Genomic DNA, 27,039 nt, shown 5'->3' on the forward strand with positions numbered 1-27,039 from the left:
TTTAAAAATCCATATGAACAAATTCCTTTAAAAAATTAAATTTACTTAAATTTAAAAATCTGGCACAGTCAACCGCAGTTGTTTATATATATGTTTGGATGCAGATAAACCAATAAGTCGGTCAGACTGTGAAGCCCTGGTAATATATGTGCTGCTCAGTGACTGTTTTTTAGATTGTATTTGTAATGTTCACCGTAAACAAGTATGACAAACATCTTTTTTTTAATGATAAGGTATTTTAGTCTTGACATTGTGCTGCATCATTGCTGCCTCCTCAGACACTAATGCTCCATCAAGGTGAGGCTCCTCTGTAAATCAATAACATCCACTGCCTTCCTATAATGGTTCATAGGGCCTTCCAAGAAATATAGTCAGGCATAGGAAAAGAGCCAAAGTATGGCTGTGATGATTAGTCACTGCATCAATGGGCCTGGAGGCTGCTTCATGGACAGTAATGAAGTTATCGTCCGCTGCTGTGTTTGGATGTGGCTGCAGCATGTGAGGATGCTGAGCTGATGATGCTCGAGGTGGGTACCACTTTAAACGGGATGCAGACCACGCCCTTCCCAGACCCGCCGATAGAGGACGCTGTGGCGACCAAAGCAGGCCGATCAAGCAGCAGCTTTTACCTCACTGCCCTTCCAGCAGCATCTCACCTTCAACCGGCCAGACGCCCACCGCCGCACCCGAAAAACACAGGAAAGAAAACACCCGAGAGAAAAACGGGCAGCGTCAAATTCACCATCAAGAGGAGCCGAGCATCATCACAGTCGTTTGTTTTAATGATGTAGCGGATCGTCTTTACGATTTGACATCTAATTCAGCCAGCCCGCCTCACTGCGACACGGAAACACCGTCCAGCTGCGCATAAATAAATCGCAGTCTCTCTCAGCTTGTCAACATAAAGACGCCCAACCTCTTCACAATCCTCACAGTCCTCCGGACGGAGAAGGACGAAGCCTCACCGCATCCCTCCTCCTTTATTTTGACGGTCAGATCAGGCCCCGACCAGCATCTGATCGCCTCCAGCCTCAGCAGCATCCCTCCTCCCAGCAGAAACCAGCATCCTTCCTCCTCCTTCAGCCTGCAGCGATGGCCGATATCCCGTCGGAGTGCAACATTAAAGTGTTGTGTCGCTTTCGACCTCTCAACCAGGCCGAGATATTACGCGGGGACCTGTTTCTTCCCAAATTTACAGGAGATGACACTGTGGTCGTCGGGGTGAGTTAAAGGGAGGCGCTTTGTTGTGCATGCAGGCCCCTCATCCATAAATCATTAGCTGCTCGACCCATCTGTTTGGGTTGTAAATTGGCCGGAAACACCCCAAAAAATCTGTCTTTTCTATAACATGACAAAGCAGAAACACATGTAATGTTGCTAAAATGCGCCAGCTGGCCTCTTGCATCAGCTGACTGAGGTCTGCACTGCCAATGAATGATACATAGCCTGTCTTATTATATTTAAAACATTATTGACATTAATACATACAGCTCTTTCAACCGTGTTACAGTGAAACAGATCATCAACATCTAATATTTTAAATTTTAAGATTTTTTAAGATTTTTCTGCAGGCCTACAGGCATCAGTCAGTCATGGCCCTAAATGAGTAATCCTGATTCATAACACACAGCTAATACAGCCTTCAATGGTAAATGGAAATGAATGTAAATGATGGAGCCATTCATTTACTCTGGGTGTTTAAGTTAATTAGCCGCTCCCTAATTGGCTTGTGCTTAATGCTCCCATGAAACTAATTTCTAGAAAAGTCTTGAAAGAAGCTGACTTTCACTGGAAAAAGATTGAAATAATCCAGCTGCACTGGCATTATTTTGTCACTTGTTTTGTTTTTGTTTTTGTTTTTGTAAAGTTATATAGTTTTAATATTTCAATTCTAAATGAAAAATGGTGATTTTGCTGCACTGATTTCACTGATAGAGACTCACAGATGAAATTGAACTGGTGGCCAAAAACCTTTCCAAATATCTTTACTTTAAATGAGACCAAATGTCTCATGTTATTATAGTAAAAACAACGAAAACAGCTGTTCAGATCAAATGTGGCTCCCCAGAATTTTCACTCATATATGTTGAAAGAAATGACAATAGAGTACACGAGTGAAGAAGAGAAATAGTTACACGTTGAAACAATAATGGAAACATCTCGGCCTGACCTTCCTCTCTCCTCTCAACGTGATGCTGGCCAGTTGAGTCAGAAACTGATCTCTCTAATTGCCTACAGAGAGGATCAATAATCATCCAGCGAGCTCATGCATCACTGACTGACCTGCTTTCTCTTCTCTCTGGCTCCATCTGTCTGCCTCTCTGTCTGTCTCTAATATTTCTCAGTTTCCTGCCTCATTCTGTTGTTTCTCTGTCTCTCTTTTCTCTTGTGTCTCTGCCTCTTTGACTCTTAACCTTGTCTCTCCCTCGTTCATCCATCTGCGTTTAGTCCCAGGACTAAATGTCTCCCTCTCCGGTAAATCACTCTGTCATGGGGGCGGCCTGCCGATGAGTCAATCTGTTAATGACATTTAATACGACTCATCTTCTGGCAGCTCTCCTCATTGTGTTGCATTGTGGCCTCGGTATCAGATGGGACGCTCTTATTCAGGGGTTTAATAGGCTGGTTTCTGCAGCGAGGCTTGTCGGGGCTGAGTCACTCATCAGCGTTTCACACAATGGCTGTTTGTATTTTTTATATGGAGCTGCTTTATTCTGGGGACACGTTTTGAAATAAACATTATATGTGTCTTTGTATATTCCAGCCTGCTATGAAATGTTTCTGTTCTGAAGAATAATTTGCATGTTTTAAATAGTAAATAAGCAAAGCTAGAGCTTTCACAAACTTTGCTACAGAGCTGCACATCTGCTGTATTGATTGCATTTTAGTTTGTTTCTATAATTGTTGATCTACTTACTTGTATTGTGTGCACAAGTAGGAATTTTATTTATATATTAAATGCTGAAATTCAAAGAAATTAGAGAAACACTGAAGTCCTGCCCACTCTCTTGTCTGTTCAACTAGCGTCTGTAAGTCAATGTATTTTCTTGTAGAGGGTTTATTTCATCCATTTTTATAAAAAGCAGAAACGTGTCTTCTGTTCATAATCTAAACAGCGTAGCTTAGCATGAAGACTGGAAGCGGGGGGAAACAGCTAGCCTGCCTCTGTTCAAAGGTAAAAAATATTGTTGCCTGGCAACCAACGGAGCCTAGAAATAGTCTTTAAATATGTTTGTATATATAACTCCTGTAAACCACAACGTGACATTTTCACACTTTGTTTTTTGGACGGATTAAGCAAACAAGATACAATGTGTTAATTAGTGAGCTTTAGAAGTGCTGGTAGGAAGATGTTTGTCCCTGTTTCCAGTCTTAGAGCAAAAAGTCTATGAACTAAATGTCTCCAGGCTGTAGCTTCATATTTAACAGATATAAGAGTAACATCAGTCTTCTTATCTAATCTTATCTCGGCAAGAAAACTAATAAGCACATTTTCCAAAACGTTGAGCTAAAACCAAATAATCGTTTAAATTTAAAATGGAGCCCTGCGGTAGATACTCATTTATCCTCACATATGCACAGAAAACGTGTTTTAGCCTGAGACCAGTGAAAGAAAACCTCTGTGAGTAAACACAAGAGTCACAGATGGTCCAGTAACAGAGGTTCGGCCCTGCAGAAAAGCAGTGGAAAGGAATAACACCTCGCTTGATACACAGCTGTTAATGAAAGGCCTGTATTGTCTTTCCTATGACTTTGGTACTGTGTTAGATTTAAAGCCAGCAATGGAGAAAGAGCTTTTTTTTTAACTGCCTTGGTAGGGTTATCTGAAGTTGTCAGGTCCTGGATGAAATATGGCTCTGAGTAGCTGGGAGATGGAAACACTGCAGAACACTGATATCATCTTTTGTTGTTTACTTACAGCAGGCGAGATAAAACATCCACAAAACAACATTTACTTTATAAAACCTCACAGCTTCTCACTGACATGTTTTCACCTCAGTTAATGAATTCTACTAAAAAGTGTCATTGAACCAAAATCTGGGCCACTTGATTAATTTAAATCCGGCAACAAAACATAAATAACAGCAAACCTTTGTGTCAGTTTGTGATGTTAATCATCTCTGTCATGTGGAAACCATCTAGACTCAAAAAATCCACACAGTAACTCAAAAACAGTCTTGTTTTTAGCTTCTTCATCCCAAGAAATTATAGCCTTAAAGGAAAGATTTTATTTTTTCGTGTGTGATTGCATATCATCAGAATTGTTGTTTTGAGGTTTTCTCACGATAACAGCAACACTTTGTGCTGCACAGTAACATAAATGTATGTTTTCCAAAGAGAGATGATATTTGAAAGTTGAAAAATGATACATTTATTTTATGTGAGTATGTATCTTATTCTTTCATGGTCTGGATCCCTTAGACCTTAGAACCGTTTACTGAGACATCCATCAGTGACATTTGAAGCTACATGCTCTACTGTGTATACATATATATATATATATATATATATATATATATATATATATATATATATATATATATATATATAAATGTGTGTGTGTGTGTGTGTGTGTGCGTACACTTTTGGATGGTCTGGCACGGACAAACAGAGGATGAGTCAGACCGCCTCATGGGGATGACATCATTTCCTATAACTTAAATTGATGACTAGCTGCTGGAAAAGAGGTTAAAGTCTTTTGTGGATGTTTTTAAACAGAGTGCGTGTCAGATAATACTTTTACTGTACAGCATCAGGACATTATTTGATGGATTGTCAATATTGTGTCCTGTCATGTAATAGCAAAACACGCTTTCTGTGGGAGAAATATAACGTCACGTCTCTTGTGTTCTGCACAGGGGAAGTCCTACGTGTTTGATCGAGTATTTCCGACCAACACCACCCAGGAGCAGGTGTACAACACCTGCGCCAAGCAGATTGTCAAAGGTACGAATGAAGAGCCGCACCAGAATACTTGAAATTATTGAAATGCTTATGCTGTGTGTGGTCTCATTTGTTGTTCTGTCCTTCTCATAGATGTGTTGGGTGGATACAACGGCACTATCTTCGCATATGGACAAACCTCCTCCGGAAAGACTCACACCATGGAGGTACAGCTTTCAGAGAAATTAAAGAAAACCAGCTGTACAATAAAAACTGATTAAGTGTGCTATAACCAGTATAAACAATATCTGCAGCTTTTGTTTCAGAGGTTATGTTTTCCCTTGACTAATAAACTTTTTGATGTATTTTTGGCATTCTTGGTAATAATTTTTGTAGAAATAATACATTTGCACTTAATTAGTTTGACCTTTGCTCTGACTGCTGGTGGCAGGTCTATGTATATTATTATTATTATTATTATCATGGAATTGTTTTTATGACGCTCATCTAAGTTTTGGTGATTTTTTTGTTTTGTTTTTTTCTAATATTTAAAAAAAGTGCTTATAATTCCCACAAGCCTGATTCCCTCTGTAGCTTTGATTTCATAGACATTTTAAGGAAATTTAAAAGGAATTATTGAATTCAGTATTAATTAACCTTTGACCCTAGAAAAGTATCTCATACCTGGATGTACCTTCATCTGTCACTTCCTGTTTCAGGGCAAGCTGCATGACCCTCACCAGATGGGTATCATTCCTCGCATCGCTGAGGACATTTTCAACCACATCTTTGCCATGGACGAGAACCTCGAATTCCACATCAAGGTGTCTGCTGACTTACCTGAGTTTGTGACTCGGTGTTATGTTGGATGTTTTTTTATGTAACACTGTGTGGCTGTATTTGACTTTTTCCGTTATCTTTATATTTTTTTCTGTTCTTTTGTCTGCAAACATGCAGTTATGCCTCAGACCAGTAAATAATAATAATTTTACTTGTTTGCTTCATGTTATGATCTCAACTTATTTCCTTCTCCTCTAACAGGTTTCATACTTTGAAATCTACATGGACAAAATCCGTGACCTTCTGGATGGTTAGTGATGCCTGCTGATTGTATTTTGATTCATAACATATGCATATTTTAAGTACTTCATTCTAAAATGTATTTCTATATTTTCAGTGACAAAGACCAACCTTTCTGTCCACGAGGATAAGAACAGGGTCCCATATGTAAAGGTTGGTGGAAACTGTGCTTTGTACTTCATCTTTTTAGGTAAAAATCTATTGCTGAGCTGCATCAGAGCCATGATGTTAAATCTCTCTCCTCTCCTCTCCTCAGGGATGCACCGAGCGTTTCGTCTCCAGCCCTGATGAGGTTATGGATGTGATCGACGAGGGCAAATCTAACCGCCATGTTGCTGTGACCAGTGAGTCTTTATCTTACAAATGCTAATAGAGAAATATTTTTAGCTCTCCATCTCAAGAACAAAGTCAGCTCTTTTGTCTCTGTACTTCCTGTCAGAGCACCAGATCCAGTGTTGGTTTGTCTTTTGTTCGAGCACTCGTGACTCGTTACTGACGCGTGAAGTGACAGCTGAGTGCATGCAGCCTGTTATTGTGTCTTGTTATGTAATCTCCGTGTTAAAGCCCACTATAATTTTCAAGCTTCATTCATTCTCATGAAAAGAAATAAGATCCTGTCACATGGACTTAACTGGACATTAGTGATTGTGGATTTGGAGAAAGTAACAAAGCAGAGTGCTGTCTCTGCCCGCAGCCATTATCACAATAAAGTCACTGCTAGTAACAAACAGAAACAGCTCTTGCTCTTTTAAGTTACAAAACTAGAAATAAAATCCTCCTGATCTGTATTTCCTGCAACTTGTTTTGGCCTCTGTGCTGCTGACTCACTCCTCTGTGGTCCAGTAATAATACTAATGGCTCCAATACTGCAGGTTTGCAGGTCAGAGTGATGCTTTGCCTCCGTTCTACAACATTCATCACAGTGTAAGAAAGCAGCTCAAAATAACATGTGGCCTAATTACTGGTAAACCCAAAGATTACTTAATAAAATCATTAAAAATGGTGCATTAGTGTAAACCATTGTCTTATATTGTCAGAGGGATGCAAAACTAAATCAAAATAGGAACAGCAAGAACAACAAGTTTCTTATCTTTTTCAATATTCTAAAGAGATTCGTCAGAGATCGTATCATGATTAGAAATAGGCAAAATAATCAAACTCCACTGACAGATTTCTTTCCACTTTGTTTTAAGCAAATAGGATTTTCTTTCACTAAATAAGTTTCAGTCACCACTGTTGAGACAGATTTTGTGTTGCACTGGAGGTATTTCAAAAGGCAAAAAAAAATAGAAGCTCCTCTGAGAGCTACATCAGCAACAAGCCAGCACAGTGTATTAATTCATTTTATTAGTCTTGTGCTGACTCACAGCTCTGAAGTCGACTGCAGGCTGAAGTAAAATGAGCAAATCAGATGAGCTTTGGGATTCAGCGTTCAGCAAAAACACCAGGACTGCTTCACTGTTATAAATCTCATTTCCACAGTTAATGCATTTTGTGCCTCAGCGCTGAGCGCGTTGGCTCGTCTTCACATTAGACTGTGACATTTTCAAGAAATCAGTCATTTCAGTTCAGCCTTTTTCTGCCTTTGTTGTCGGCCATCGTCTGTGCTGCAGGACTAGAAATGAGTACGTACTTATCCAAAAAGATCAATTTGATCTATAATGCCAAGTGCCAAGTAGATTTAATGGCCTACAATGTGTTCTAGTGAAAGTGGGCTGCAAGTAACAATTATTTTCATTATTGGTTAATCTACTGATAATTTTCTTGATTAATCGATTAATCTTTTGGTCTATAAAGTGTCAAAAAATAGTGAAAAATGTCCATCACAATTTCCCAAGGTGACATCTTCAGATGTCTTGTTTGTCCAACCAAGTGTCCAAAATACAATAATAGTTTGATTCAAATTGTTGCAGCCCTATAATGATATAAACTGTAATTAATTTAATATTTAAACAGTTATTTAAGTTGATTACCTTCAAAAGCTCTCTTTAAATGAAATGTATTATTATTTTATATTATATAACTAACATAAACTTACATAACATTAATGAATCCCCACAAACACATAAATCAACACAGACAATCATGAGTAACTAAACCTGTAAAGTAATCAAATACTGTTTATATCCATTTATCTGCTGCAGTTAATTTGTCATATATAATATATTGGAAATTTTGTAAATTACTTTTTGTATGTTAATACCTTAACATTCAAGATGTAACATCAAAGCAAGTCTTTAATCACCGTAAACTGAATCACTGCGGTCTGGCGTCCTGACAGCGATAATCTGATGCTCTCAGCATGCTGGTAATGAACCAGTGAGATGAATCACAGGTCAGAGTGCAGCTCACATTCAAAATAAAGCAAATGAAATACACCATCTGTTGTCTAAATGGCAAAAATATTAACCCCACCATCACAATTAAAAACACTATCACTTATATTGATTAACATTGATGATTAACAGATCAGATCAGATTAAAGACCAACAACAAAGTCTAAGTTATTGTTTTCAGTGCTGTTCAAATTCTGTTCAAACAGTAACATTTGTAAACATATAACAGGCTTATATATTCAGTTATGATGAGCTGAAAAGCACAAAAATACATAATCTTCATCTAGAAATCAAATTCTTCATGAAGTCCTCTCAAAAGCTTTTTGTGTCTTATGTAAAGAAGATAAAACTGAAATGTTTATAACTAACAATCACGGATATTTTTGTCTAGCAGAGTTTGAATGAAATATTTTACTGTGACAGACACAGACACTGACGTAGCCTCAGAGTTTTTCATTGGCTGTGAGAATTCTGCATCGTGTTGCAGCTTGTCTGTAAAGATAAAAGCTCAGATTTCTCATCTGGTACAGACCTCTTATTAAAGAAGCATGTGCGTTATGAATCATCCGTCCACTGAGCTGATCTCTGAGCAGTCTCCAACCAGACAGGTCAGTAAAAATACTGTCTGACCCAGCTTATACTCTCCATTTTAGTAAGCTGCAGCTTTTGCTTGCTGGCAGGAAAAAGTCCCCTGGTGCATGCTAAATATTCATGTCTGCCCGTGTGTGATGCAACTTTTAGTAAACAGTGTCATCATAATGAAGCTGCACAACAACCATGTGTAGATACTATGAACTAGAGGACTGTGTGGGCTTTGCATTTTATAGATTTTATGTGCTTGTGGAGGAGATGGTAGATATGTTTATGTTGATTGGATGTCAACACAAATGTCTCCATGGGGACAAATGAAATAGATCTTATATCCATTTTAAAAAGGAATTTAGAAATCACCCATAGTGACATCAATCCGACACCTTTCCAGTCTTAAAAACCATTTAGCAGCAGTGGATCAGATCTGCTGAAAGCTGCGTTCCCAGGCAGCACTCTGCTCCGTTTCCTGTTGTGGTTGATACCTGCTGACTCACGGTGCTGCAGAACGGTGTGCTGATAGCAGAATAATGGGGCGACACTCTGCAGACATTGAGCTGATGCCCACAGATATCATCTGCATGGAAACCTGAACTTTCTGTTTGTGAGGAGGTCTGATGGAGAGAGGCGTTTAGATGAGTGTGTTCTGTTATCTGCATGACATCACTCTGCTGCAGTTCTGGTTGACAAAAAAGACTCGGAAGATTTCAAAAGCACCCATAAATGACTTATTTTCAGTACATTAAGGTAAAATTATCGGCTGATCCTACAAACTGGTGGTGCTAGATTGTGTGAAATGTGGTTTACATATATAACAGCAGTCATGTATGATTATAGATAGGTTAGTTTCTTTTTTATCCTGATTTCTGTCGTAAAGATGATGAAAGAAATGTAGATTAAAACATTTAGCTGACATTTTTTCACTCTTATTGTTGTTCCTTAAAGGCTTTGTGTGTATGTGTTCATCATCCCTGTGAGACACTTTTTCCCCAGATGTGTTGTTTTTAAACTAGTTTAAAATGACACTTTCAGTCAACCTTTGCTCATTCTTTTTTTATAAACTTAATAACTGTATTAAGCAGAGTAACGTCTTTGCCTTTTGCCCTCTCCTGACTGCTGCGTTGCTTCTGTCTTTGTGCAGACATGAACGAGCACAGCTCTCGCAGTCACAGCATCTTCCTGATCAACATCAAGCAGGAGCATGTGGAGACTGAGCAGAAGCTGTGTGGAAAACTCTACCTGGTGGATCTGGCTGGCAGCGAGAAGGTAGGAGACACTCCTGCTGAAAGACTGTTTGTAAAATGAGCGACTCCCAACCTGAGATTCAGCTGCATGACTTTGTAATGTTTGTTTTTTATTTGATCGCATTATTTAGTAAAACATGCAGGCAGAGAAGATTTTCCATTTGACTTCATCGGTGTTTCTGTGGTTGTCTTCATCTGTTATCTCTCATCTTGGACTTGACTCGCTCTGTCTGTGTCTTTATTTCAGGTCAGTAAGACTGGGGCTGCAGGAGCCGTCCTGGATGAGGCTAAAAACATCAATAAGTCTCTTTCTGCTCTGGGAAACGTCATCTCTGCCTTGGCTGAGGGCACGGTGAGCCAGTTTCACTCATCTTCTTTGTGTTCATGTAGACACTAGACTAACAACTGAGACTGTTTGCCTCTAAAATAAATAGATTTGGATTTTAAATACGGCAAAATACTGACAAAGTGGTTGCATTTATACTTTGGTCTTCGTTTGGTCTACATTTTACTGATACAGAAGAGTTAGTATGTGAGTGTTTGAATATTTTTGTGGCATTCAAGAAGCTGATATACAGTAAAGTAGTTGATATATTTCTTCTCATTTAAATTAACATTTTTACCTTTTCAACACCTGAAGCTTGATTTTTATTTTAGAATTTTGGGATTTAAATGAATTAAAACAACTGTGAGTCTCCCGTTTATTTCCAGGTTCATATATGAAATAATCTTCTCTCATTTCTAACACTTGTGTCCCTCCTGTTGACCTGTTAATGAAATGCATCCTGCCCGTACCTCTTTCCTTTCTGCCAACTCAACTGGTTTGGCCGTCAAAGGCCAAAACTATGCCTGCCAATTATGTGATTAGTTGGATGCAGCACAATCAGTCTGCCACTTTTTGACAGTACTTTTGGGGTTTGTAAGGATCAAAAGAGAGAGATCAAGAGGATTAGCAAAGTGTAAATGTTAGCTGTATCATATTTTCTGTTGATTAATCAGTGCAGGAGTACGATATCTGGAGGCAAATGAAAGATACCTCTGACTTTTACAGTTTTTTCTCTTTCATCTCTGTCTTCCTTTCCTCCTCCTCCTGTCTTATCTTTGTCCCTTCTTTCTGCTTGTTTTTAATCTCTCTGCTTCTTTTCTGACCTCCCTCCTTTTCCTCCCCTCTTCCATCTCCCACTCTTCCCGTCTCTCTCCTGCAGAAAACTCACGTGCCGTATCGTGACAGTAAAATGACCCGCATCCTGCAGGACTCGCTGGGTGGAAACTGTCGCACCACCATGTTCATCTGCTGCTCCCCCTCCAGCTACAACGATGCTGAAACCAAGTCCACTCTGATGTTTGGACAACGGTAGATACATCTGTGGATACAGTCGATGCAGCTTTTTCACGTGCTGCTGAATCTGATTATATTTACTTCCCAAAAGCAGGGCAGTGATCTATTTTGGGTGTGACCTACTAAAATCCAAACAAGGCAGATGCAGATGCTCACTTGACTACATTACACTCATTACATATTTATTTTGCTCTTTCACTGGGGAAGAATTAATCTTAGTTTAAAAGGTGACCTTTCAGGTGACCTTGGAAATATATCAGCAACATAAAGGTTCATTTTGGGCTTATTCACATTGTTAAGGCCTTTACACATACACAGTGATGCAAATAAACAACACGAAATTGCGAAATAATCGCCTGCGAATAGTACGCATCAAAACTATTCACACCGGCATGGATGCGAATTTGCGACAGACACACAGAAACACGAATTTGCGAAAGAATTTGCGACAGCTCATTCTGCTGTCAGTCAGCCTGGTGAAAGCAGTTTGTCCAGCGGCTGCTTCTGTGCTGAACACAGGTCGGAGCCGGTGTGGATCGAAAGGATATAACACTCTCCTCTTCTTTTGTCGAGTGAGGAGAAGAAGGACAAGATCATCATCATCACTGGAGGATGTTGACATCATCCTCCAGTGATGATGATGATCTCCAACCTGCGTTCAGCGTCTCTGTCCACAGAGCCAGCCGTCTGTCAGCTGCAGCTCCTGAGAGGACAAACTGCCTTCACCAGGCTGACTGACAGCAGGAAGTTACTGAACCAAAACAGTTTGCATGTCGGCTCCACGGGAAGAAATCCACAGTGTTTGCATTTGTAAATACATGGTGATGATGCATATGATACATGATACATCAATGTATTGATACACTGGCTGTATGTCTCCGCCCACTGTAGTGAGTGAACCTACCTGCTGTCTTCCTGCAGTGCTCACAGACAGACCTGGAGCTGATCAATCAATATAGATACGTTAAATAAGTTCAAAACATGTCCAGCAGGATACTCAACACCCCATGTGGGCCGTCGCAAGAAACAGCTGTCTGTGCAGATTAGGCTTTTTGATTGGTTGATGCTTTTATTCGTTGTGTGAAAACTCAGAAAAATCGACCTCGTTCCGAAAAAAAATCACGTCGCTTTTTCGCCTCGTATTATTTTTGTTCTCTGTGAAAATATTCATGACACAAACAACAGTTCGAAAAAATATATTGACGTGCGAATTAATCGCACGAAAAAATCACCCAATCGTGTGTGAAGGCCTTTACTCTGTGTCCCCCCGTCACAGTGCCAAGACCATCAGGAACACCGCTTCCATCAACCTGGAGCTGACAGCGGAGCAGTGGAAGAGGAAGTACGAGAAGGAGAAGGAAAAGAACAAGACTCTGAAGGACACCATCCAGAAGCTGGAGGCCGAGCTCAACCGCTGGAGAAATGGTGAGACGCATTAAACCTTTTCTGTTTGTGCTTACTGAAACTAGGACTAAATTGACTCCCAGGAAATACCTTGTTTCAGCTGCACAACTGCAATTATAAACAAACTTCTGTGCTGAGATTGTAAACAAAACTGCGTTATTTTCATGTCTTTGTTCCTCTGTTCTTATTGTCTCGTCATCAATCCCCTCAGGAGAGGACGTGCCTGAGACTGAGCGGACCGAGCCGGAGATTGTGACCCGTTTCGAGTCCGTGGAGGAGCGCCCCATTTTGGACAACGACACCTCCTCCATTGTGGTCCGCATTTCTGAGGAGGAGCGTCAGAAATATGAAGAGGAAATCCGCAAGCTGTACAAGCAGCTGGATGACAAGGTAAACTAATTAGAGCCACTTCTTACCTGTACGTTAGTGAGTGAGTGTAGGTGATAGTGAGGTTGGTATTTACGATGATATCATTTTTATGTAGGATGATGAGATCAACCTGCAGTGCCAGCTGGTGGAGAAACTGAAGCAGCAAATGCTGGACCAGGACGAGGTGGGTACACACAAACTCACGCCTCATGCAAAAATTTCAAACTGAAGGTCTCCCTCTTCTGATAACACCATATTTACCTCCCTCCAGCTCCTGGCCTCGTCCCGTGGCGACGGGGACAAGGTCCAGGCTGAACTCGGCAGGCTGCAGGTGGAGAGCGACTGCGCCAAGGCTGAGGTGAAGGAGGTGCTGCAGGCTCTGGAGGAGCTAGCCATCAACTACGACCAGAAGAGCCAAGAGGTGGAGGAGAAAGGCCTGCAGAACCAGTTGCTGGCCGACCAGCTGGCCCAGAAAATGGTAAGTTAAAGAGGAGTGGTGTGAACGGTGGACTGAGAGAGACAGAATGAGAGTGAAAATCAGAGACAGGAGGTGGAACAGATGGATCTGCTTGCTCACTGGCTGCATTATGGAGACAAACACCTGCTGTAGTGGTGCAGTTTCCCTGTTGGTCAAGACAAGTTTGAAAAAATACTGTATATAAAAAGTGTTGCAGCCTTTTAAAATGAGGCTTTTCTTTATTGTCTCATCATGTTTTTCAGTTTGCTGTATGTCTGTTGTAGATCTTTACTGTGCTTAAATATTAGGACTGAAAAAAACATATTATTGTGTAATTTTTTCTAGCTAACGCCAAACTGAATTTGGCGTAATATAAACAGCCATAACACTGAAAAGCATTGTGCAGTTGCAATCAGGTATAAAAAACAGGTATAAAATGAGCAAAGTTTGATGGCCATGACTCATTGGTGAGTTATGAGTTTTATTTAGTTGAAATCTTGCAAAGTTCATCGTTGTAAAAAGCCCTAATGTTCCTGGACAGGACAGGATCTGGATCTAATGATGATTTTAGTAAAACTGAAAGCTTAAAACTGCAACAATGCCTTTATCCTTTTTAATATTAACTTCACTCTTGTGAGTTGTAAATATTAGTGGATCTCCTGGTTTCTGGATCTAGATGCACATTAAACATTTGTAAGCATTTTGTTGTGGGAGTACAGTTTGTGGTCTGTGAGTGCTTTCTAGTGGGGAAAGGTAATGCTTCTCTAATCCTTAATGCCTTTCTCTCCCTCTCTTTTTCTCTGTGACAGGCCAGTCTGATGGAGCTGGAGGCAGAGCTGTCTCGTATGCAGGAAGTGAGTGGTCAGCAGAGGAAGCGCATCGCTGACGTCCTCAACGGGCTGATGAGGGATCTCAGCGAGTTCAGCACCATTGTGGGCAACGGAGAGATCAAGCTGGTAAGTTGGATCGCAGTATGAGGAGGGGAAAATGTACATATAGGTAGACTGAACAACACATTTCCTGTAAGTCCTGTTCTGTTGCATATGACTGATGGAAAAATCCTGAATGCGAAAAATAATCCTAATCTTTCCTCCAATCCTCAGCCGGTGGAGATCAGTGGTGCGATCGAGGAGGAGTTCACGGTGGCTCGCCTCTACATCAGTAAGATCAAATCGGAGGTGAAGAGCATGGTGAAGCGCTGCCGCCAGCTGGAGAACATGCAGCTGGAGTGCCACCGCAAGATGGAGGAGACCGGGAGGGAGCTCTCCTCCTGCCAGCTCCTCATCTCTCAGGTGAGGGCAGAGGCAGAAGGACTGAAAGAGAGGGGCCTTCTGAGACAATGTGAAAGGAGGGAATGGATGAAAGACTGTGTGAATTAATCATTAATTGGAGTTTGTCATAGCTGTGTTTTAATGGTATTTTAAATACTTGATGTGGGTGTGGGTTTACGTATGTACAGCATGAGGCAAAGATCCGCTCTCTAACCGAGTACATGCAGAGCGTGGAGCAGAAGAAGAGGCAGCTGGAGGAAAGCCACGACTCCCTGAGCGAAGAGCTGGCCAAGCTGCAAGACCAGGGTAACACACAACACACATGCTAAAACAACATACGTACATGCACACTAACATTCCCTCTATTTCTGATTTCAAGGGAATTTTACTTCAAGCTCTTGTTGAGTTTTAACTCTGATGCGTCTCTTCTTCTCCTACCAGATAACTCCCTGCTTGAGGAGAAGGAAGGAGAGAAGGGTGAGACTGAGGAGGGAAATGTCAAGGTAAGAAACCTTATAAGGCCTTTTTTTCCATCCTGAAATCTTGAGTACAGTGAGTGTCTCCCCAGCATAATGTTACTGTGTCAGTACCTGCATAAACCTTCTTTTACAAGAATTTGTGCAATTGTTCTTTTCATTTCCAGAAGGTTCCTCGCCAGCAGGGAGAGTCTCACCGCGGCCTCCATCACAAGCAACTGGCCCGCCTGCGGGATGAGATCAATGAGAAGCAGAGGATCATCGACGAACTCACTGAGTCCGTAATTTATTCTTGCTATTAACACAAAGATAATATAGATGTTGTTATTTCTGAGTATTAACTATTATATGCAGTTACAATATTATTTTTGACAATATATTGCTTTTTATACCACGTAAACAGAACTTTACCACTATTGAGATGAAAAAACAGGTTTTTTGGACATAAATTTTAACCAAAACTCCTCCCTTCCTCCTGAACGTGTGTTATTATTTCACATCTCCAGTCGCAACTCCAAGCTGGAGCTGGAGCTGGCTCAGGTTCGTGCTGACTTTGAGCGCCTGAAGAGTCAGGACAGCACCAAGAGCGAGCGCCTGGAGGAGCTCTCGTAAGTGTTGGGCACATTCATTTTAATACAGAACACTATGTGATATAGTCCAGTCTCCCTCTTCGTAAACTCCAGCAGAGGGCAGTCAAAACATACCAGCCAGCAACACGTGTAAACTATCACCATGTGCTATAACACACAGAAATATTGTCCTATTTATAATGATGCTTTTGCTGCTTCTGTCAGATTCCTGCACGAGCGCCATGAGCAGACAAAACAGGACTTGAAGGGTCTGGAGGAGACCGTCGTGAGTAAAATATACACTACTATCCATCTACTTCTGCACTATCACAGTATGCAGTGTTGTCTTCCTAACCTCATCTCCATCTGTCCGTCCGCCAGGCCCGCGAACTCCAGACCCTCCACAACCTGCGCAAGCTGTTCGTTCAAGACCTCACGTCGCGGGTTAAAAAAGTAAGCAGCTGAAAAATGACAAGAGAAAGCAGTTATATAATGGAAAAGTAACACACACCAAGGGTTGTAGATTGATTTTGAAGGCCGGAGGGCTGAAATGTCATCCAAATAAAAGAGAAATGCATATGGAGCCAGATTGTGCGACACTACTACTCTCAAGATAAAGAAGTTACTCATGACTCAGTTTGTATTAATGAATCAGTGACTTAAATTACCTCCTGATCAACCTCAGTAGAAATGGCAACAACATCCTCCCTCCTTCTAATCCCCTTGATTTATCATATCATGTATATGACACAAGAAATTCACTTTTTGTGGAGACTAGTGGATTAGAGATCCAACAGAAAGGTCTAGTGAGGAGGAAAGTACTAGTTGAATGACCCTTCTCGTTATTCACCTAAAAGGCGCTTTTTAACCCCTGTTGCTTAAAATGTCCACAACTGTGGCTGAAAATATCTTGTGATGCTGTTCATCACTGAGCTGTTGAGAAGCTGTTTAGGTTTCGGGAGAGGGATGTAGATGGTCAAGATTAGAGAATTATGTCTTGAATCTCCAATAATGTGGACGGTTTTGTTCCACAATGAATCAAAAGCGATTTTGAAAGTCTAATCACAAAGTAATCAGTGAGTCACTGGTATTTATGAACACTTCTGTCAGGTATTACAGTCAGTAGAAATCCTCTTTGTTATCTTTACTCTTTATTTTCTTTCTCCGCAGAGTTCCGAAATGGAACCTGATGATAGCGGGGGGTCTTGCACCCAGAAGCAGAAGATTTCCTTTCTTGAGAATAACTTGGACCAACTTACAAAGGTTCACAAACAGGTAAGAAACATGCATGACAGTGCTGAGATACAGCGATGTTGGGGGGGTAATTTGACTCCTACTTTAACCAACTAAACACTTAATAAACACCCGTGTCTCCAAGCTCAGTGGGAGCATAACAGAAAAAAAGATTTGCTGTCATATTTAATACACTAATACACTACAAGAAAGTAACTACAGTATGTCCAAAAGCCATGAATCGTTTGTGATTCAAGTAATTACAGTAGATGTATTTTTCTTAGTGACTGGTGCAGGTGAAGTGCAAGTTGGAAGTGACTTACTGACTAAATAACAGTTGACAATATAAGTATTTTTTAAACAGTAATTCAACTTAGCTACTTCACCTGTAAGTGTGATACTCAGCTAAATATTTTAACTCCTTGCTTGTCCTCTGTCTTCCTCTCCTTTCCTCAGATTGACTCTTTTTCATTTTTATTCCAATTTTCCCTCCCTGTTTCATCTCTCATCTCCGTTCTCTCTCTCCCTCCCTCTCTCTTTCTCTTCCCCTCCAGCTGGTTCGTGACAATGCAGATCTGCGTTGTGAGCTTCCAAAGCTGGAGAAACGTCTTCGGTCTACTGCTGAGAGAGTTAAGGCCCTGGAGACTGCACTGAGGGAGGCCAAGGAGGGCGCCATGATGGACCGCCGCCGCTACCAGCAGGAGGTCGACCGCATCAAGGACGCCATGAGGGCAAAGAATTCCCAGAGGCGTTCCCATGCAGCACAGATTGGTACGGCCCTAATAATTAACTAACTATTGATACTTTTGTTTGTGTCAGCAAGTTTTGCACTGTTTTTCTTTTATTAAACCATTATGGTCTGCAGTAACAATGACCCAGTTTCATTGCAGTTGTTCCTCTATTTTATCATACCGACAGCCAAGCCAGTGAGACCGAAGCAGCTGAGCGGCGTCTGCTCTCCCACCAACCCGTTCTACACCGTCATCCGCGCCTCTGAACAAGCCAACACTTACAGCAATGCCCTCTTCCAGAGCAACGGGTCACTGCAGAGCTCCATCAACTGTAACCCCAACTCTGTCCAGAGCAACACGTGAGTTTAAATCCTTTCTTACACGTTTTCTTTGCCAGATGGTTTAAAGACAGCTGTGGCCATGATAATGACTGGTCTGCAAAAAACAGAGCAGGCCGCGATAAATCTGATACTGTGGTGTTCAGGGGGGTTAGAGGACAAATCTGACATTACTGCAAAAGATCCATTAAAAAGACACATGGAGTAGCTGTATGAAGTGGGTATTGACACTGTTACTGTCTACTCAGACTACCTTTTGATTTTGTAAAGAACAGAATCTGACAACTGTCCTTCACCTGTCATGTCACATGATGTTTTACAGAGTTTCCACAGCGCTGGGCTACAGAGCAGGCAGATATAATGGAGACATACTGGAGTCCTACCCACTCAACATTGACAACGGTAAGCACAAGAACACACAAACATACTTGTATACAAACTAATATCCATATATATATATATATATATATACATATATGTTAATATTTCAGCATCAAATCTGTGTTTATGATGGGATCCTTAAATGTTGATATTTATTGTCAGGAGCTCAGTATTCCTTGTTTTTTTTGTATCGATACATATATTGTTTATTATATCGTAGTATTCACCAATTAATAGTGATTAGTATAAGTGAAGCAGTAATAGTATTGATAGTTTTTATTTTTGTTTCCAACAGGTAACACCATCAGTGAAACGAGAGACATCAATGACAACAGGTGAGGATGTCAATTTAAGTAAGTTAGATGTAAACAGAAAGCCTGAGATGCTTTTTGTGTATTAAACATTAAACAGGGTAATTTAGTTGTTTAAGTAAGTAAGAATAAGTGGGTTTGTTGGAGGCTTTGAATTGAGATTAAATGAAAATTCACATTCTAGATATTTACCAGATAACAATTCATTTGTGAATTTGGCTCCTGTATTCCATGTTACTCAACTGTCTGACTGGAGTTACAGGAGACAAATTCACTCCTGATGTGTCCAGTAGAAGTGACATGTGGTGAATGATGATTATGTACTTGTACTGTTGTGTACTGAATGGTGTGTTTGTTTTATCTGCATTAACAGAAGTGATGTTCACTGTGGCAGCGAGGTGGATGATTCAAACAGGCACTACATCATTCAGCAGGAGACCGCTGCGAGTTAATACCATGGTAACTAGCAAAGTATAATTTGTCATACACACACACACACACACACAAGCACACGCACTTATTGGTTTTGTGCATTATTTACAGATAATCTGTATTCTTCCAAAGCACACCAGTAAAAGTTATGATGTTTTTGCACCGTATTGCAGTTTTGAGCAAAAGCCTATTTTGAAAACTCTTGGTTGTTACATTAATGGACATTTTGATATCTGAAGCTGTCAAATAGCTTCCTTGTCCACTAAATACAGAAACCCACCAAATCACATGATCTTTTTTACTAGGTTGATGTTATCTCATTTTCATTTTAGCTCATTGTTTTATAGACTCAGATTTTGAACCACAGAACTCATCAGTACATTTTTTGAGTAAATCTTTGTTTTCGGACGTGCACCACCAATGAAAGTTTTGGAAAGGTTTCTTTGCAACTACAGAGACAAAGTGAGAAACAACTAAAACAGAAAACATGTTTGCTGTGATGATGTACTGTAGCTACAGTATCTCAAGCGAGTTTTAAGTCTCTGCAAGTTGATTTTCCGGACAAGCTGTTATGAAAAGTGCAGAATCTGTCAAAAAATCAATGTTATGCTTTGAGTAGAGAAAAATGTTTAATAACAATAATTTAAACAAATTAATAATCACACATTCGATATAACTTAAAGCACATTTCTGTTATTATAATGACTTCCTTTTCTTATGTCTCTCCAGATAAGACCAGACACTGTACGACCGTCCCCTCTCATCTGCATGCAGCCCGTCTCCCTGTCCCTCCACTGCATCACTGATGAAGATGACGATGAAGATCTGTAGCCCTTTAGTCCTCTAACTATATGAAGCCCCTCCTGCTCCTGTGGTGACCACTCTCACCTTCAGGTTTGGGGTCCAGTGTCCTCCAATTCAATCAGCGCAGGAAATAAGTCAGAATTAGTTTTTTTAAAAATATAGAACTTTACTTAATTCATTGATCCTTCAGCCAATCAGTTTGTCACCAGATATCACTGATGCTGATTTCCTCCTAAGGTGGTTGAATTGAAACGGGACTGACTCCATCTCTGATTACTTAGTACACACATGTTGTAAATAATAGTGCTGTATACTCCAGTAGAGGTTTTTGACCAGCAACTGTTTGTGTGAATGCACAGCCTCCACCGTCCCCTGCACACATCTTCTTAAGGGCATCATGTGGATGACATACTGTAGGCAGACATGACCTTTTTCTCTGTCGTAAATAAGAGTATAGTGTGTTAACGCCAGCTTGTAACAGAAGACCCACACCCTGCATGCATGTCGCTTAGCGGGTTAGCTTTCAAATCTTTGCATGTGTCATGATTCCAGTCAGGAGCTGGTATGCTGCGCGTGAAGCGTCTGATCGACTTTGACAGATGTCAAAGAGAGAGAGAGAGAGCTGGTTTCCCTTAATCCTGGTCCTGGTGTCAGTGCTTTAGGTTTTCTATTTTAAAGTAGATTTGAGTCCGAGACTGGGTCGTTATGTTAATGTGGCGTAAACACAGAAAAATCGACAAAAACATCATCTGAGTTTAGTTTTAATTTAACAGAAGAGGACATCAGATGCAAAGTGCGTCGGGGAAACTCAGCCCAGGCTTGCAGTCTGTAATGAGAACAACTTTTGTAATAGCTTTGATACTGTGATGTTTGCAGCTGTATTATGTGCATTTCAGGTAATGCTGCCCACATCCATTTAATGTGGCTCCTTCCCTGCATCGCACCCACACCTTGTGAGTCTTCTTACCGAGCCTTAAAAAGAGCTGATCTCTCGTGATCAAACTAACACGCTGTCATGTGCATACATTTGTAATTACTACCTCTAGAGCTACTTATTATACACTTATTACAGTATACTAAGATATCATCCTTTCAACTGCTGAATAAGAGCTAATCTTAGAGTTTCTAGAGAAAGTTGTGACTTTAGTACGCCAGTCGCTGTAAGTATAGAGCAGTAGTTATTTTCTCTTGAAAATCCCTTCATACACATTTTCCTTCTCCATCATGTAGCAGGATCAGAGCTGGATTAAATGTAAAGTTACACAGTTGACATACTTCCCCTGCGTTATCTTGATTTTGATTTGTGCGGTAACATCTAAGAACCTTTTAAGACTGTACAGATGTGGTTCAGTGATTCAGTCCCCAGCTGAGCAGCCACCAGTCTTGGATGGACACAGTCACTTTGACAGAAGCTTGTTGTTTGAAGCTTGTTTTGAGGTTGTGCTGTAATTCTTCTGTTAGAAATCCTGACCAGCCAATCAGGATAAGAAGAAAGCAGCATGTCTCAGGTGTGCGATGAGGAGATGAATGCATTTGAACTGTGCTGACTCACTGAATTAATGTAAAGGACAGATCAGCGCTGAAGTGTCTCGCTGTTATCGGAAACATGCAAAAGAACCAAACAGCTTTTTTGCATAAGTGACAGGGGTGCTGAAAGATAAGTTTCACCAGATACATTTAATCTCCATTTAAGTTTACTCTGATCAGATTCCTCAGAGTTTGTTGAGCATCTATTTCTATTTGCATAACAAAATCTTCAAATTTTATACTCAAAATTGTTTCTCTATGTTCAGTGTATGACATCGCATGACTGGACTTGTTCTACGTGTCACTAAGCCCAAATACTGCAGGAAAGTGTGATCCTCTGCAGTCGTCTGATCCTTAACAGCCTCAACCATGACAGCGCCGCTCGGTCTCATGCTCTTACTGGCATTAACAACATCTCAGGGCTTCACATTCACAGTCATAACCACCATGGGCCATCACCACTGTCTTCCTCATAGGCTTAAAACTATGTGATTGCCGATAATCAAGTCAGCGTGTCCAATACAGAAATAACCATCATTTTCCCAAATAATCATCATTTTCTACATGTACAACACCTTCATTCTAGCACATGACATCCAAAATAATCCCTCAGCCACACCCTGGTCAGACCCTACTGTACGTGTCCAAGCAGACCCTCTATTTGACATGTTTTAAGTGTAATAAATTTGAAGGGGGGAGGGGGGTGAATGTGTGCTATATTGTCATCTGCTATTCCACTGTCTGATTTTAACATATCTAAAATACATGTGCTATATATTGTTAATCTTGTAAGAAAAAGAGCGTGCCGCGGCATAGAAAAAATGCAAAAGAGAGGTACACGCAAACTCTGTTCAGAGAAAAATCCCAAATGTTTGTTTTATTTATTATACTGTAGCGTCGACATGATTATGTGAATCACCGTGCAAAACTTCTGTATATATAGACACATCACTATGCTGTATTGTACGTGAACCATTGTGTTGTAGTAAAAAGTTCAATAAACTTGTAGAAAGGAGTTTGTTTGAGGAAATAATTTTGGATCCAAATGATTGTTTGAATGTAATGTTTGATGTGAGAAGAGGAGTGTGGAAGAAAGAGGATGTCACACACTGTCAGTTGCAAATGGCTCCATCTAGTGACGGATGTTGATATAGATCTGAGTGAATGAAAAGACACTTAGTTGGCTGACTGTCCAGTCTTTTCCAGCACATCTTCTCTGAGAAGAAACAGCTGCCTTCAACTCAACCTGCAGATGGAATAAAAAGTTCAATTATACATGAAAAAAGTAAATATTCTCCTCCCTTTCGACACCATTTACAGTGGAGGAGAGGTAAATTTAAAATACCTATATCAACATGCTCCTATGTGAATCTTAATTTAGTCCAGCTGTTGGTTTCCCAGCTTTATATTTTCTCTGTTAACTGCGAAGCTCCACTGAAAACAGATTTGATGGCTATCAGTGGCTGCTAATAGTGGTTTGCATGTGTGTGTTGAGGGCTCTCTGTTGTTATTACAACCTCTGACCCAAACAGGAAACTGTGGGCTATATAATGAAAAGGACCTTTGCCAAAAAATTATGACATGAAAGCCACTCAAAGGGAAGTTAGCTTTTGATGCAGTTAAAGCAGAAAGGCATTCGAGAACAAAATGAATCAGAGAGCTCGTATTTGCCCACAGACACCAACCTGTATGGAAATGTCATGGTGGTGCCATAGTGACTTGACTTAAAATAAACCCGTTGAGTCATTAATCACCCAGTAGCTTCCTCTGTGTGGCCTAACTGGATAATGGACACCTAATATTAAGATTTACAGCAGCAGACCAATAAAGCCTGCAAAGATGTTTCTATATTTCTATATTTCTGTGTCTAAATGAATAGACAGTTTGGTTAATAAGTCAATGCTACATGCTCTAAAGGCCTTTCAGGTGAAACATCTGCATTTTTGTCATCATATTAATGTTTTCGATGTAGAAAACTATCTTTAAAATCAAGATTTTCCACTTTTCTTCATCATTTTATTACATAAAACCTTCAAAATCAGTTTAATTAAACACAATAATCTGTTGCAACTGTTCTGTTGTATTAAATAATCATATTAATAGTAATTATTCTCTGTATGAACATAATCGTCCCTCACATTTCTCAGATTCTGTTTAAATGATGAAACCACCGCCCTCATCTTTTATAATAAGCTGCTCCTCATGTTTCCCACGAGAAAGGAAGCAGTGATGTAAACAGCAGTGGCATGTGAAGCATCATCCTACTGTACTGTGGGTGTGTGGTGTGATGCTGCATGTCCTTAGAATAACAAATTCACAGGAAATCATCAGATTGGCTTGAGCCAGACATATACACTTTCAACATATACACTGTTGCCATAGACTTATAGAACAGATAGAAAATTAAAATTATAAACAATATATGTGAGAGAAAGAAATAAAAATGTTAAGATTTTAATAGATTTAAGCTACAGTACAAAACAAAACTGAGTACTCGCCTGGTCAATATCACTAAAATGTTAAATAAAACAAATCATTTCCATTTAATACATTTTTATTTGTTTTTAGAGAAAACTCAAGAAGAATTAAGCCAATTCACTTAAAAACAGAAGGTTTAACTAATTAAACTACAATGAAAGCTCCATATTTATAAACTGCATGCTGTCATTTTTCAAGGATGGCACCTTCTGTTATTGATAGTTTGGGTCCTCCTGTACCTCCTAACCACTGCTGCAGCTGTGTTTTGGCTTCTGATCAGTAGCCTACTGATAATCTTGTACCCTTCTCCCATTTTTGTGAAATCTCACGATCTGGTTTCTTACTTGTTCAGGCAATTCCTCACCATGTGGAGCCATGTTGCATTAGACACAACCCAGACCAAAAGTGAGAAAGTCGTGGTGTTCACAGGTTCTTTTATAACCTTGTTTAGGCAATTAGTCTTAACTTGAGTTTGAGGTCTGTATTTTCAATTTAGTTTATCTAACCTGTTCTTTTAATTACAAATAAGATCAAGTAATAAGTAGCCTACAAATACCTTACACTACACCTGAAAAATACTACAATGATACAATTAACATTTCAGTGATATTGCACAGGGGTGTACCCAGTTTTGTTAGATACACATTCAGTATTCTGAACTGATGAACTTCAACTTAATGAACAGATGTTTCTGCTTTATTCCTACATCTGACCCCTTTTAAGTCTGTATGGCTTCTCCAAGAGAGTTTGAATTATTAGAAATTATTATCTTTCGTTTGTTGTTTACTTGCTTTTAATATATCACCCTCTTGGATATGAATGTGGTATAAATACTTTCATTTTAGTTTAAATTTATTTACAATTTGACACAGTAGAAAACATCAGGTTATCAGTTCAGGATCAATATTCAGATACAGCACATATATAGAAACAATGATCTTGGATAAATGTTTGCATTTTATTTTTATTTTTATCGGTATCAAACTTGTTTGTGTTAATGGTGCAATGACGTAAATGTGTATACTGACTTTTATGGTCTTAAATGGTCTTTTAGGTTTATATCGAATGGACACGTGATGGACAGTATGCTCAGACAGTGTTTTTCAGTTCTCCCCCCCCCCCCCCCACTGGTTGGTTTCATTAACTCTCCACGCGCTGCTTCACTGTATCTCTCCTCCCATTGATTTCCACTCACTCAGCGCGCGCAACCCCGCTGCGCGCTCCCGTCTCTCTGTGGATCAGACTCTGGAGACTCTGCGGCACCAGGAGAACGCTGCACCGCCGATCCGAACAACAAGGGACCCTCCACACCTCCAGGTGGACACACAGACAGACAGACGGAGCTGCTGCAGCATGTTCCTGCTGTAACTCCAACACTCTCAGGCTGGACATGAGGAGCGACACGCAAGGTAGAGAGCACCCACACTCATTAAGTTTGGTAATGATGTCATGGTGATGGATGAGGACTTAATCGACAAGAGAGCCCAACTGATCATTTATGTATTTTATTTCATTTTAAAACGTTAAACCACTGAAATAGTTAATAAACTAACGCTACAATGACATGCTTTGAGTTTAGATTCAGTACCGGAGCGTATAATTGACTTGTCGGCATGATGGTGTCAAACTGAACCAACATTGTTTGCCCTTTGGCGAGTTGCATGAATCAAGACTTCATTGTACAACAAACCCGACTTTAATTAGCAGGTCACAGTTGGTGGATTTTAATGTCATGTGTAGACTTGAGGCACTTTGGAAATGCGCAGTGCTGCGTGTAAATGCAGAACAGTGGAAAAAAGTGACCTGTTTAGTATTTTTGTCTCAGTTCTGAAGTTCAGTTCAGTTCGTCCACACAAATATCTGCGTTATCTTCGCATTTGTCTGATTATATCTGCATGTGCTGCTGTATGTTAATGCTGGGAATGACAGATGTAGCCTGATTATGAACTAGGTTTATCTATCACTAAATATCAAGCAGACGGTTCATTTGATTTTAATAATTATTTTAATCAATATTCAGATCACATATTAAGCTTGTGCTGTACGGCCAAATGTTATCAGTATGTTACATTACATAACACTGCCACTATTACAATGTGTCATCAACAAATATGGACGCCAGAAGGTTAATAATGGCTAATTTGTGTCTTATTTGCAAGCTCACATCAGCACCCAGAGGATTGTGTTTCACTCCAGTAAAATTAGTATCAAGAGGATTGGATTAATCCATGCTGATATTATTTTAATCAGAAGCCAAGGAGAGGGTGATAATCTACCCAACTCTTCGCTCTGCTGGCGGTCAGTTACATAAACTTATGACTGATGATGTGATGACACACACGCATGCAAGACAGTGTGCTTAAGTGTCACTAGCCTGAATCAAAATTAGCTTGATTGAAGATTTGAGTCCTCATCAAAGGGCTGATATCTGATATTCACAGTTGCAGCTCATGTTATTCCACATGGAGAGTTTTGGCACTGAAGGAGATATTTGTGAAAAAGCCATTGACCTGTACTCTTGCAAAATGCACAAACCCCCGCAGACTGGATTGTTTCATATTTTAGACATGAATGCACAATTAATTGGATAGTTGTTTTTTTTGTTGTAAATGGGCTCATTACTTCCTGTCATTATGTGTCCTTTTTACCATAATTTGGTTTGAGAGAACATTGTGATTTGTATAAAGAGCAATTTAACCCTCATCTTAGAAATGACATACTTACGTAACCTGCAGTTAAACCTATATATATATATATATATATATATATATATATATATATATAGTT

At 40.0% G+C, this 27,039-nt stretch overlaps 1 protein-coding gene across 2 annotated transcripts; it reads left to right on the forward strand.

Annotated features, from left to right (window-relative positions):
* The first annotated feature begins 280 nt into the window (after window positions 1-280).
* On the forward strand, window positions 281-22,789 carry kif5aa (kinesin family member 5A, a). Of its 2 annotated transcripts, none has more exons than XM_044350726.1 (29): window positions 281-1,221; window positions 4,860-4,947; window positions 5,038-5,111; window positions 5,604-5,708; window positions 5,926-5,974; window positions 6,062-6,117; window positions 6,221-6,308; window positions 10,030-10,154; window positions 10,380-10,484; window positions 11,338-11,486; window positions 12,748-12,896; window positions 13,087-13,265; window positions 13,360-13,428; window positions 13,516-13,722; window positions 14,511-14,657; window positions 14,805-14,993; window positions 15,161-15,278; window positions 15,414-15,475; window positions 15,616-15,725; window positions 15,955-16,056; window positions 16,243-16,303; window positions 16,399-16,470; window positions 17,188-17,280; window positions 17,805-18,021; window positions 18,169-18,340; window positions 18,642-18,721; window positions 18,996-19,035; window positions 19,385-19,470; window positions 20,173-22,789. In XM_044350726.1, exons 1-28 carry the CDS (start codon window positions 1,093-1,095, stop codon window positions 19,461-19,463), a joined length of 3,114 nt encoding a protein of 1,037 aa, XP_044206661.1. In that variant the 5' UTR covers window positions 281-1,092; the 3' UTR covers window positions 19,464-19,470; window positions 20,173-22,789. The 2 variants fall into 2 exon arrangements, with proteins under 2 accessions (XP_044206661.1, XP_044206660.1); XM_044350725.1 differs by having other exon boundaries at window positions 283-1,221; window positions 17,188-17,292.
* Window positions 22,790-27,039: the final 4,250 nt, after the last annotated feature.

The sequence above is a fragment of the Thunnus albacares genome, chromosome 5 (assembly GCF_914725855.1).
Source record: "Thunnus albacares chromosome 5, fThuAlb1.1, whole genome shotgun sequence".
NCBI lineage: Eukaryota > Metazoa > Chordata > Actinopteri > Scombriformes > Scombridae > Thunnus > Thunnus albacares.

Excerpts from the sequence above, each read along its gene's own strand:
- kif5aa (XM_044350725.1), top strand. The coding sequence starts at position 1,093 with ATGGCCGATATCCCGTCGGAGTGCAACATTAAAGTGTTGTGTCGCTTT. Across the intron at positions 10,155-10,379 it reads ATCTGGCTGGCAGCGAGAAG|GTCAGTAAGACTGGGGCTGC; the intron begins GTAGGAGACACT and ends TCTTTATTTCAG. Across the intron at positions 10,485-11,337 it reads CTGCCTTGGCTGAGGGCACG|AAAACTCACGTGCCGTATCG; the intron begins GTGAGCCAGTTT and ends TCTCTCCTGCAG.